Source organism: Gopherus flavomarginatus, chromosome 12 (genome assembly GCF_025201925.1).
Source record: "Gopherus flavomarginatus isolate rGopFla2 chromosome 12, rGopFla2.mat.asm, whole genome shotgun sequence".
Classification (NCBI taxonomy): domain Eukaryota; kingdom Metazoa; phylum Chordata; order Testudines; family Testudinidae; genus Gopherus; species Gopherus flavomarginatus.
Window position 1 is genome coordinate 3,619,579 of NC_066628.1, and position 13,126 is coordinate 3,632,704.

At 44.6% G+C, this 13,126-nt stretch overlaps 1 protein-coding gene across 1 annotated transcript; it reads left to right on the top strand.

Moving 5' to 3' along the window:
* Positions 1 to 865: 865 nt before the first annotated feature.
* Positions 866 to 12,399, top strand: LOC127032718 (E3 ubiquitin-protein ligase TRIM39-like). Its single transcript, XM_050920159.1, has 7 exons — positions 866 to 1,282; positions 3,010 to 3,105; positions 6,037 to 6,267; positions 7,073 to 7,095; positions 8,232 to 8,347; positions 9,888 to 9,920; positions 11,861 to 12,399. Exons 1-7 carry the CDS (start codon positions 866 to 868, stop codon positions 12,397 to 12,399), a joined length of 1,455 nt encoding a protein of 484 aa, XP_050776116.1.
* Positions 12,400 to 13,126: the final 727 nt, after the last annotated feature.

Sequence of the window (13,126 nt, forward strand, 5' to 3'; positions counted from 1 at the left end):
TCTGTTCCTCCTTTCTGCTGGTCTCCTTCTTGGACCTCAGTTTATATAGTGAAACTTGAGTCCTGCTTAGCTAGACCTTAGCCAATTACTTTACTAAATCTTACTAACCAATCCTAACTTATTGTAACATAATTCTCTAACCAATTATATCTCACCACCTTAATTGATTTATACCTAGCAAAATTAATTATACAGCAGACAGAAATAATTAAAGAGCCAGATAGAAATCATACAGACAACCAATAAGGAAGTGTGGACCATAATGGTAGAACAATAAAGAAATGAGGATTTCACAACCCCAACTATTGATAAGTGATTTCTTGCCAGACAGGATGCCATCAAACTAAGTTTTCTTTAACCATATTAAGATCTGTTTCTTTATCTGGTGATGGTGAGTGCCATTAGGAGGGGGTCTCCTTAACAGCCTGATATTACACTATTTTAATGTAATTTAGATGGAATGTGAGGATGTGACTTCCTGCTTCGCAGCTAATGGCTGCTGCTCTTTCAGTCTGGCTACAGACAAAGGCCATAGGCTTTAGGCCAGGGGTCGACAACCTTTGGCACGCAGCCTGTCAGGTATTACCAGAGTAATTGGCTGACAGGCCGTGAGAGCTTATTTACACTGACTGTCCGCAGGCACAGCCTCCCACGGCTCCCAGTGGCCACAGCTCCCACTCCACATTCTGTCACGGTGCTTCCTCCAGGTGTGAACTCAGACCAAAAGGTGTCTCCAGCCTCCGAAAAGTAACACAAGACAATGTATACATAGGAAACGCCTGTTTGGTGTTCAAAGTTCAGAATCAGCCCAATTCTGAGAATAGCAAAAAGAAACTAAATTCCTCTTCTCTCTGCAGAAGCAGTCATGGCTGCTGCAGATCCAGCACAACTGTTCCTAGGTGAACTGACCTGTTCAGTGTGTCTGGATTATTTTCAAGATCCAGTGGCTTTAGATTGTGGGCACAATTTCTGCCAGGCCTGCATCAATGTGTGGTGGGCAGGAGTGAAGACAGACTTCTGCTGTCCAGAGTGCAGAGATACCTTTTCCCATAGAAACTACAAACGAAACAGGCAGCTGAAGAATATTGTGGAAGCCTCCAGAACACTTAGACTGGAGTCAACAAGTGAACCAGAAGTCAGCAGAGTGTGTAAGAAACACAGTGAGGTTTTAAAAGTCTTCTGCCGAGAGGATCAAACCCCCATTTGTATGGTTTGCCATCTGTCCCGAGATCACAAAGACCACACTGTGGTTCCCATAGACGAAGCTGCCCAGGATTACAAGGTAAGCAATCACTAACCATGGATTATTAGAGAGAGTCAGCAGTGGCTCTGTAGCAAAGGTTACAAGTGAGTTTTCATGATAAGCGGAATTTGCCTCGTGTGTCTGAAAAGCTCACAAGAAGGGAATCTCACCTTCAAAATTGATAGCTGTCTGTGGATGAGGTATAATTTTCACAAGGAGTTCAATAATTATGATACCTTAAATGATAAGCATTCAGAGCCAAAACTTTTGACATGTTTGTGTATTTCCCTCCACCCCTCATCCTTTTCAAGGGATTCACATATACAGAAAAAAATCAAACCCTGTTTACTGGACTCACCTAGTTGAGATTCTAGTGCCCAGGGCCAAAGCCAAGTTCACCGAACACTGTCATTAAAAATATTAATATTATAGGCAGTGATGGTTAAGGTTAATGGATGGATAGTTAAGGTTGTTTCAAATAAATTTCTCCAGAATGTTATACTGAAAGGGCATGAATTATTTTTAGCTCAATGATAGGTCTGCAGGCCTGAGCAGGTAGATTGAGGAAACCTGGAATTTTTCACTTGTCGTGTCAGAGGCATAAAGCCCAGAGAGTCGGTTGGGCAGAAATTAGAGCAACAACAGACTGATTTGCCGGAGATTTGAGACGTTCAGCAAGTGTCATTGTGTCAGCTCTCTTGGACATCCTGAGTCCTTCAGAAAGGAAGCAGAATTTGAAAATGACAGCTATGGATTTCAATGTGAAAGTTTTGGCCCTGATTCTAGGATCTGTCCAAGATATCCTTGACGTAGGACTTGTTAGGGGGAGGCAAAGGGAGCTATCTGCCACCTTTGCCTCCTGGGGGCTAGTTTGACCACCAGCATAATTTAGGGCTTGTCTACACAGGGAAATTGACCAACATAGTTGTTTCAGAATTACTATTCCTCTATAGCTATGCTGGAATACTCCCACGTGTGGACACTCTGTTCTGGAATACAGATAACATTATTTTGGAATAACTGTTCTGCTTCCAATGTGGAGCAATAATTCATGAATAAATTCACTTTTATTGCAGAATAGTGTCCACACAGGTAGTTATTGTGGAGTAGTTTTTTTTCCAGCATAGCCATGCCAGTTAGTTTCCCTGTAAGGAAAAGCCCTTAGTGTTATTCTAATCAGAGCTGTCTGAAAAGAGACAATTCCTTTTTGAAAAATATTTATTTATTTTGCATTTTTGGAAAAAGTATAATCCCCTGGAGTAAGGGAGAAGGCAGAACAGAGCTCCTCTGGCAGCAGGCTGGGAAAGCTTTTGTCAGTTTCACTGGATGAATGTGAAATTGACAAGAGCCTTCTAGGCAAGCAGCCTGGGATCTTCATTTCACCTTTTTCCTCCCCTCAGAACTGAAGTTCTCATGAAAAAATGGGTATTTTTACCAAATGGGTATTTTTCATGAAAAAAATTCAGTCCCATTAATTTTTTTTTACCAACTCGAATTCTAATATACTGGCTTATAATGACCCTAGTGGCTTTTATGCTGATAAGTCACTGCCAGAGCACAATGCAGTCCAGCCACATTCAGCACACCCCTGATGCTGCTATAGGTGGTCCTATTATCAAATTATCATGGTTCTGTGCTAGCCAGGGATTCACCCACCTCAGAGGAAACCAGCTTTATGACTCTAAGCAAAAAAAGAAGCCAGGATCCACTGAGGTAAAATATATCTCAAAATACAATTAAAGCAAAAATATTTTCTCTTTTCTTAGGATCAGATTCTGAGCCATCTGGAGACTTTAAAGAAGAATCGAAAAGAGGTTCTGACATTCAGATCGAATGAGGTAAAGAAAAGCCAAGAACTACTGGTAGGTGTTATTCTTGCTCATCGGCAGTAGTGCACTTGGACATTATTGACACTGAGTAGCCTGGGAATAATAATTCCCCTTCATGAATGAGATGTTATTTATTTATTCCTCAGTGCAAAGCAAAGCTCTGTTTTGGTTTAACAGAAGTTAAGCAGATAAATGGAAAATACAAGAAAGTCTGCCTGCTTGATTCTCTCCATGGATGGAAGACAACAGCTCTTTCTTTAAAAGTAGTTATACATTTAGCAAAGAGAAAACAGTAAAAAATAATTATTCAGAAGCAAAGCAAATAAATGCATCTTTCTTGACTAGATTTGAGCTTTGCTATAAGCTAGTGCTAGCCAAGTCCCTTTACCTTCAAGTTGCAATTTCAGAAACAAGATGAGCCCTAGGTGTCTCTGCAGTGGAGGCTCTCACCTCTATAGCACCCCCCTCATATCCAGCTGCAGTGTTGCAGGGATTCTTTCAGTCTAGAATCCCCTTTTATCCATCCTGACTCCACAACCGTCTATGTCCATGGCCTAACCCTGCAGCCAGCTCAGCTCATTGTTCATTTCCCATTTCAGGGTTAACAGAGATGACCCAAATAAGAAACCCCAAAGTTTAGTGTCATTTAAGCCTGGTCCTCACCTGCTTCTGGGACTCACAGTTCTTGGCCTCTTTTTCTTTCTTGTTCTCCTACCTTCCTTCTTTGTCTGTGGACAAAGGCCCACCCTCTCCTCTGGGTTCCAGCCCAAGAACTCTGTTTTTAGGCAGATAAGGACTGTTTCTTTCATCCTTCCACTCCTCTGGGCTGCTCGCCCTGCTGGTCAACATCATCACCAGATCTCTGGACTCTGCTATCCCAGCCTGGATCTACTTCCCCGCAGCTTATGACCCTGCTTCCTCAAAGCCCTTCTCTGCCGTAGCTGTGATATGTTGTAAGCAGTCCCTCTGTCTCTTCCCTTTAGAGCAGTGGATAGCTCCTCCCCAGTCCAAACAGTTCCCCCTCAATTTTCTCTCTGGACTTGTGTGTCATGTACTTCTAGTACACAGTAGCTTGCAGGGCTGCTGCTAGTAGGTCAGGCTTCTGTACCAGATATGGACCAGTTAGCTTCCTTTACAGAGCAATACAGCAGACAGGTTCACTATAAGATCCTCTGTTGCACTGCCAGGAATGGCTGTTATGAGCTTAAGTAACCAGCACCAATTAGTGAGCAGTGTAATACAGTTCAGCATCCATTGTAGGCTGGGAGCTGCATTCCATGCTGTTTCAAGCCATATTTCCCTCCTCCCTCAGCCCCCTCCCTGCAGCTGGAGTTATATCTCAGGCCTCTCGCCTTAGGATACTCTACTCTGTCTTCCCCCTTGTTATATCCTTGGGGGCAGCCGGTTTAGGAAGAAAATCACTTAAGGCCAGAGAGCAGACAGCTAACACAGCTATTTATTTACAGACACGGAACTCCCCTGACCAGCGCAAGCTAGCTGGGCTGTCCCCTAATAATCTAACTCAGTTGGCATAGGAACAAAAACCATGACAACCAAATACACAACACCCCTCCTTCAATCAGTTCTCCCTCCACCCTCTCCCGGATGCTGGAAATGTGCCTCAAGTCAGCTGCACAGCCTTTGCCAGCTTCCTTCCGCTGAGCAACAGCCTTAGTGGCAGGGTCGGCTGTAGGTATTTTGCCGCCCCAAACACGGCAGGCAGGCTGCCCTCGCGGCTTGCCTGCCTGCAGGAGGTCCCCGGTCCCGCAGATTCGGCGGCGCGCCTGCGGGAGGTCCGCCGAAGCCTCGGGACCAGCAGACCCTACGCAGGCATACAGCTAAAGGCAACCTGCCTGCCGCCCTTGAGGCGACTGGCAGAGCACTCCCTGCGGCTTGCCTCCCCAAGCACGCGCTTGGCGTGCTGGCGCCTGGAGCCGCCCCTGCTTAGCGATTAGCCTTCCAGCCTGGCAGGTTCAGCCAGACTTCCCATGTGAGGAAGGGGGGAGAAGCCACTCCGATTAGCAAGTATGAGGGAGGAAGTTTGAGCCACGCCTCAGGGGAGGAACTACACTAGCTGGCTCTAATGCTGGAGCAGTGAAGCTGCCTCGGCGTGTGCTTCAGCATGGTCCAGGGTGCTGGAGCAATTGCTATAGTGGGGGTGCAGTGAGCCATTGAACCAAACTGTAAATGCTGTATATAATGGAAACCACTCTAAGCCAGGGGGTGCTGCAGCCCTTCCAGCACCTATGGCACGGGCTATACAAGCCCATCTGGAGCCCTGGGAATTTACTCGCAGTGCATGGCGAGTCCATGCTGCAGTGCACGTGGCCATGCAGACCTGAGCTAGCTAGATTAAGGCTGGCTTGGACACATCTACTCAAGCTGCAATCGCAGCCTGGGATTGCAGTATAGCCACACCTTTCGTCAGTCATGTGGGATGCCCTGTCTGCTTATCATTGTCCTGTAAGAAACTGGCCTCTGCTTCATTCTCCTGGCCTGTTACCAGGGGCTCTCTTCACTTGTCTCGACCCATCCAGTTCTGAATTCCACTTTCTGCCAACGATTCTGAAGTCCCTGCTAGTCCAGCTCAAGGTTCCAGTTCCTGCTGCCCTTCGTTATTTACAATGACCTAACGACCTTGTTTTCCAGAGCCCACTAACACCTAAGCCTGAGATGCAATGGTGTTTAGGTGCCTAATTCACATTGATTTTGGTAGAAGTTTGGCAGGTAAATGCCTTTGTATCCCACACTAAATATTCTAATCATGTAAGAAAAATAACCTCCTATTTAAAGCACTCGGGGCTGCTAAGGAAGCTCTCTGCTGAGTAGTAAGCATGTTTTCATGACACGTCAGGCACTGAATTCTTAGTAGTCGCAGTGAACTAACCACTACGGCACATAGGGAGCTTTATGAAATATCCCATGACTCTCTGCCCTCTCTCTCTTTGTATCTGTCCCTTACAGAAGACGGCAGAAACCGAGAGGCAGAAGATTGTGTCTGAATTTCAGCAACTGCGTCAATTTCTGGAGAAACAAGAGAGATTCCAGCTGGCCCATCTGGATGAGACAGAGCAGGACATTATAAAGAAGAGGGATGGATACATTGACAGGCTAAATGAGGAAATATCACTTCTCAATAAGTTGATCTGTGAGCTATACAAGAAGTGTCGGCAGTCAGCAAGTGAATTTCTGCAGGTGAGACTATGATGGAAATACCCGAGATCCCTATACAAGGAGGGGAGGGCCTGCATTATGTGTACTGGATTTCAGAGCCAGAGGTCTCAATATAACTTAATGTGTATTTTGTTGACATCTAAATTATATTATCCTGTGAAGGAAAGGTCACAGAAACATAGATCTGAGACATGGAAAAACCCTGTTAAAAAAGCCCATTTTCCTGGAGCTAGTAAAAGATCTGGACTTCATGTAGTAACTAAACTTTTCGTTATTTTTGTTTGTATTATTTATCCAGACCCTTACTGTCATGTTCAGTATCACTGCTATTTCTATACTTATGAATATCATATAAACATACAGAAATCGTACAATTTGCTGAACAAAAAAATCGTAACAAAATATTATTCAAAATGCAAATTGCAGGCAGCTTTACTTATTAAACTACATAAACTAAATACCCTAAAATGAGCTTTTGAAAATCTAATGCTCTTGTATGGCTACGTTGTGTGGTCCTCTGCTGTGTTCCACACTGCTCAGTAGCTAAATTCCAGTGGTCACTACTCCAAGATTTCCTTGTCACACTCAGACGAGTAAAAAAAAAAAAAATCTGCACATTTTGAGTGTTGGAGAAAAGTTCTCTAAAACACTAAACTCCAAAAGTGATCTCCAGGGCTGTGAAAAGTGAATAGAGCGAACTGGGAGTCAGAAAATAACGTAAAGCTGCCTCTTATATCTCAAGGCAAAGTAAATCCTCTTCAGTGCAGGATCCCAGTGTGTGGCATGTTGACTGAGGTTCCTTTTCTCTCTCTCTTTCCCCCCACAGGACATCAGAAGCACCTTGAGAAGGTATGTGGCTCCTTTGCACTCCCCCCTCACATGTCATGATTCTGGAAAGGTGCTTGGGCATGTTGATGAAAAGAGTGAGACCATCAATATACCCTACATTTCAAAATGCATTGAAGTGGTCAAGGTAATAGGTTTTAAGGCCAGAAGGAACCATTAGATCATCAAGTCTGTCTGACCTGAATAACATTGAGATAATTTCAGCCAATTAGCCTGTGCTGAGCCTAACAACTTGTGTTTGGCTAAGGCATGTCTTTTAGAAAGGCATCTGGTCTTGACTTGAACAAGTCATGAGATTAAAGATTTATTACTTCCCGTGGTAGTTTGTTCCAAGGTTAATAAACCTCACTGTAGAGTGTACGTGATAAAAGTCCAGTAGGTTAGTCCCTACCTGTTCTGACACCTGGTTGAGCTCTGGAAGCAGCCAGCAGCAAGTCCAGCTCCTAGGTGAGGGGGCTCTGGGGCTCCGTGTGCTGCCCTGCCCCACCCCAAGCACCAACTCCACACTCCCATTGTCTGGCCTAGGAAACCTGCTGTAACAATCCCCACTGTGCCACTGCCCAGGAGCTGCCGGGGCTAAGCCTGCACCACACCCCCACACCTCAATCTCTTGCCCCAACCCTGAGCCCACCCTAAACACAGAGCCCCCTCTTGCATCCCAAAGCCCTCATCCCTAGCCCCACCCCCCGGAGTCCTCACTCTAGGCAAAAGATTTAATTATGTTGGGTTATGAGCATCAACAATTTTCTTCAACTGTATCACAAGAAAAAGACGTTTGAAACACACTGATTTATACTGATTGTTAAAGAATGGGCACTGTAATTCAGAGGGAAAAATGTCTCCTGCAGTTAATGCATTATCTAAAAATAAATTATAAGGGACACAACTTCAGTTAGACATTCCAAAACCAACCTTAACTCTGACCCAGAAGATGGAGATATTAAAAACTGTCACTCACTTCACTTTTTGAGAGATACAACAGTAAAATTAAAGGACTTAAAATGCTTTCAGTTACAGATGGACTGGGAAATAAACACTCATCAGGAGAGCTGAGGGACTTAAATCTGGACTTGGCAGCTTTAATCACTGGAGACTGAAGATTCAGATAACATTCACTAATAATAGGTCATTTTCTCTAGATGTGAAAGAAAGACGTTTCAGAATCCTTTGTCTCTTTCTCCTGAACTGAAATGGGGCAGCTGGAATTTCTCTGAAAAATCCACAATTCTACACAACATACGGAAGAAATGCAGAGGTAAGGAGCCCTGTTACACAGACAGACACTGTTCGCTAGGGCTGAAAACTTATCACTGATCTTGCTTAAACCTGGCAGGTTATATGCATCCTCCTTCACAGCCATGCAGGGCCTTGGCTTTGAGATAATAAGAAATCAAGGGTTCATGTTACAGTTTTTGGGAAGAGCCCAGTTTAATTTGTAACTACAGGCAACAGTGCTTGTCAGGCCGCTACTGAGGTCATTGGGAGCAATAAAAGGTCCCTCCAAGTTGGTTTGCTATATTTGAGCCAGTTGCGCTATTGAGTAGCTAATGCGCCATCTAGTGACAGAGAATGGGCAGCTTAGTAGCATGAGACACCACACTGTCTTGTGGACTAAGCATAGGACTAGCGCAGGGGTAAGCAACCTATGGTACAGATGCTGAAGGTGGCACGCGAGCTGATTTTCAGTGGCACTCACACTGCCCGGGTCCTGGACACCGGTCCAGGGACTCTGCATTTTAATTTAATTTTAAATGAAGCGTCTTAAATATTTTAAAAACCTTATTTACTTTACATACAACAATAGTTTAGTTATATATTATAGATTTATAGAAAGAGACCTTCTAAAAATGTTAAAGTGTATGACTGGCACACAAAACTTTAAATTAGGGTGAACAAATGAAGACTCGGCACACCACTTCTGAAAGGTTGCCAACCCCTGGACGAACGACAGACTTGCATTTCTAGTCCTGGCTCTGACACCTACCTGCATGGATACATCTCTCACTGATGTCAATAGGAAATTGCACTAATGTCACTGATGGAAGAATTGTGTCCTTTGTGACTACTGATTAAACACTGTCACTCTAAAGATCAGGCATAATCTTTCATTATGAAATGGCAGCAGTTGCCCCATAGTTACTACTACAATTTCTACAATAAACTCCATTTTGCTAACTCATCCACCTGTTCTTAAATCCACTAAAAGTTTCATACTGATCTCAAAATCTGTAGACAACTATAGAATTTTTTCACACAATTTGACAGGTTTTAGACAATGGGTTTCTGAATTACATCACCTTAAAACAGAACAACCCAATTCTCTGTTTTCACACTCTAGTGGGAATGGGGATGGGTGAGCAAAGATGGCTTTAAGGAGATCACAAATCATACGCTGCCCACACAATTAACATATTATTCTTACTAAGTATAAAGAAATGTATATTTAATCACAATCATCTTAAATGTGAAAGAATACTTTTCATTTTGGGTCAGAGCTGTTGTAGTGTGTGCATTACTAGACTTCATTAGATTATCTGTGTATTATGCAGGTAGGAGACTTTTGATATCTTTAGCTATTCATTTCCTTACTTTTAAGTAATCAGATTTTATAAAATGAAGTGATAGGCAAGTACATTGTTATCACTCAACAAGTTCTATTTGTTTGAAATAAAATGTTTGATTGTATTAAGGTATCAACCAGGTATACAATAAAACCAGTTATGTTAACAATAGGCATTTCACCATTATTGTGGCAACATGAAATCTCATCTTTCACCTTTTTTTCCTTCCTTTAGAGTCTTTCTCATCTGAATGGAAATTGCACAAAGGTAAATTTTTGGCAACTGAAAATTATAGGCATATTTTCCCAAAATAAAGAGAAAAGAAGTTAATTTAGGACTCTGGCTTTTTGGTAGATCAGCATCTAAAAATCACATTAGACAAAAAGCTGTGAGAATACACAGAGTAAAAGAAATGAAAGAGAAAGATTGCCTCAGATCCATGGATATTTTCACATAACAGAGTAACCGTGAGGATACATTGAGGAATTAACATCTCCATATCAGAGGGGTAGCCGTGTTAGTCTGGATCTGTAAAAGCAGCAAGGTATCCTGTGGCACCTTATAGTCTGTTAGTCTATAAGGTGCCACAGGATTCCTTGCTGCTTTAACATCTCTGTAGTTCAGCTGTATGGTTGTACTGGGATTTCCACTCAGTGTGTCACTAAAGTCCTTAAGTTTTATATATATTGATTGAACTGAGTCTTCAAACAGAGCACAATGGCTCTCTTCAGAGAGGAGATGAATTTTCTCTCTAATTTATTTAATAAAAGGTTTCATTATATTTGCAAATGAAACATTCAAAAGGTTTTTTTGGTAAATTGTGCCTTGTTTTGCTCACACATCTTTGGGTTCCTCTAGCTATAAACTCCCACACTTACAGTCTGCTTTGAGAGCTCATTACACGGGCCCCGTTTGACTGTAAAATGATTAAACACATCTAGAGCTACTCCTCTAAACCCGAATAGCCTGAGTTTTGCAAAGATGAGCTAATGGACTTGCTCAGATCTACCACCTCTGATGGAAAGAGGAAACAAACTGAATTTTTTGTTGCCGTTTCCAACCTGACTCCCGGCCCGCTGTGACCTTGGTGAGCTAGGGACCCAGGCTGTCTAGAACTTGGGTCTATGGGGAAGAGAAGCAAGCAGGGATGGGGCAGGATGGAATTAGTGACTCCTAGACCAGGTCAAGTCCCTATCCCTTAGACCACAGAATGGCCACGTAGGCGCTGAGCATGGCTTTGGAGGCACTGGGGGTGAGCAGGGATATTTGGGGGACCTGGAAAGGGGAAGTCGTCTGTGTGAGTGGTAGCAAGGAATGAGGTTTGAGTCTGTGCAGGGCACTTGCAGGGTCTGTGTCCAGTGTCTCTGTGACAAGCAGAGGTGGCTGAAGAGCTCTCCGAATGGCTGGCTGGCTCTGCTCTCTGGTAGAGCTGGGTGGCTTTTCTGGGGGATCCTAGAGTCTCTGTGCCAAGCCTCTGGCACATCCCAGGCCTCATCATGGCTACCTCTGGGAATCAGAGGTAGCCGTGTCAAGGGAATCCTCCAAGTGCTGAGGACACCTCTCATCCCTGTTTCCCTGCACGAGCCTGGTCCCTATTAACACAATCCCTCTTCCTGCCTTCGGCTTCCCCAATACCCCTATTCAGTCTTCCCGGCTCAGTTTCCCACCGGCACACCTGGCAGGGTGGGGCATAGTGCTGTGAGAAGACATGCAGAAATCAGCAACAATATGGAGGACTAAGAGGAAGGAGACAGGTTTGTGGGAACAGCGCATGAGAGGAAAGTGGCATTTGAGCCAGCCAGCGTCTGGAGGTGGGGAGAGATGTGAATGGGAGAGGAGCTCTAATATGATGGACCATAGTTCAGGGGATGAGGATCACAATGAGGTGCTTGGAGAGACATTTGGTTTCACTACAATCTAGTAGGATCTCCAGTCCCCTCCCTAGAGAGAAGTGGTGCAGACTGGGAAAGGCTCTGAGTCTCTGCCCTGGATTGATCCCCTGGCTCTGTCACTGATGCATCTCGGCCCAGAGGGTGGATCCCACCTGCACGTGGCTCAGATTTGCTCCCCATTCAGAGCAGGGTAAAGCCAGAAGGGAGGCCATTCTTTGATTCGCTCTCCAGCTGGGACAGGTTCTGTCCCTGATACAATCAGACTTTCCCACAGGGCTGAGCTCTGCCCCTAACCCTCTGATTTTCCCTCTCCAGTAAATGTGACTCTGGATCCAGACACGGCCCATCCCGAACTCATCGTGTCTGAGGATTGGAAAAGTGTGAGACGGGGAGACACAGGGCAGGCTCTGCCCAACAATCCTGAGAGATTTGATACCGAGCTCTGCGTGCTGGGCTGTGAGGGATTCACCTCTGGGAGGCACTGCTGGGAGGTGGAGGCAAAGGGACTCTGTGCTGTTGGGGTGGCCAGAAAGTCTGTGAGCAGGAAGGGAAAGATCAACTTTCGACCCAAATACGGGGTCTGGGCTGTGGAGTGGAGCGGGGAACAGTGGTGCCTGGCTCCTACCTCCCCTGTGACCTCCCTGTTCCTAATCAAGGCACCTAGCAGGATCCGGGTTTATCTGGACTATGAAAGGGGGAAGGTGGCATTTATCGATGCTGGTAAAGGGGACCCAATCTTCACTTTCCCAGCAACTTTTTTCGGTGGTAAGAGAATCTTCCCGTTCTTCCGAGTTGGATTCAGCAGCCTCTCCGGTCTGTTCCATCCCAGTTCCCAGCTCACACTGTGTCCCTGAGATGCACTGTCAGGCCTAGGGTGACTATCTTTGTTGACTGGAAAGAAGGGAAAGCCCACATGAAAAATAAGGGACAAGGCTTTATTTTAAAGGACATGGAAGGGAAACGGTATTTCCTTTAACCTGTTATATATATTTCTCTCTTAAGTTTACCTCAAGAATACAATGCAATTATCATAAACTTCAATGTAATGTTTTAAATGGTCAGGGACATCTCTTAAAATAAGGAATAGGTGGTCACCCTAAGAGACAAATCGATGAAATAAGTAACAGTCCATTAAAAGAAGGGATGAGTGGTCATCCTAGTCAGACCCCATGCAGCATGCTCTGCTAGCCCCAGCTTCTAAGTCTGTATGACCCTGCAGAACACAGCCAGACCCTTTCCCGCCTGACTTCCAGCCATCAACCACCCATCTGTACAACCATGGAGACAGGGATAAGAGAGGGTTGTGGAGCTCTGTGTGAGGGCAGAGAAGTGCTCTAGGTTGGGACTCTATGATCCAGGATGTCAAATCTGTCTGGAGCGAGACCCCGATGGAGAGGGAGACCCAGACAAGGCCCTGGGAGAGGGAGGCCTGGCTGAAGAGGGGTTGTGCTTAAGTATCAAATATGCAAGTTTTAGTATTTGGATCAAATCTCCTTACTTTTCCCCTGAACAAATTTGTCTCAAAATATTATGATTCTGCAATAGGAAATTAAGTGCTTCTGTGACAGAAACTAGAAGAGA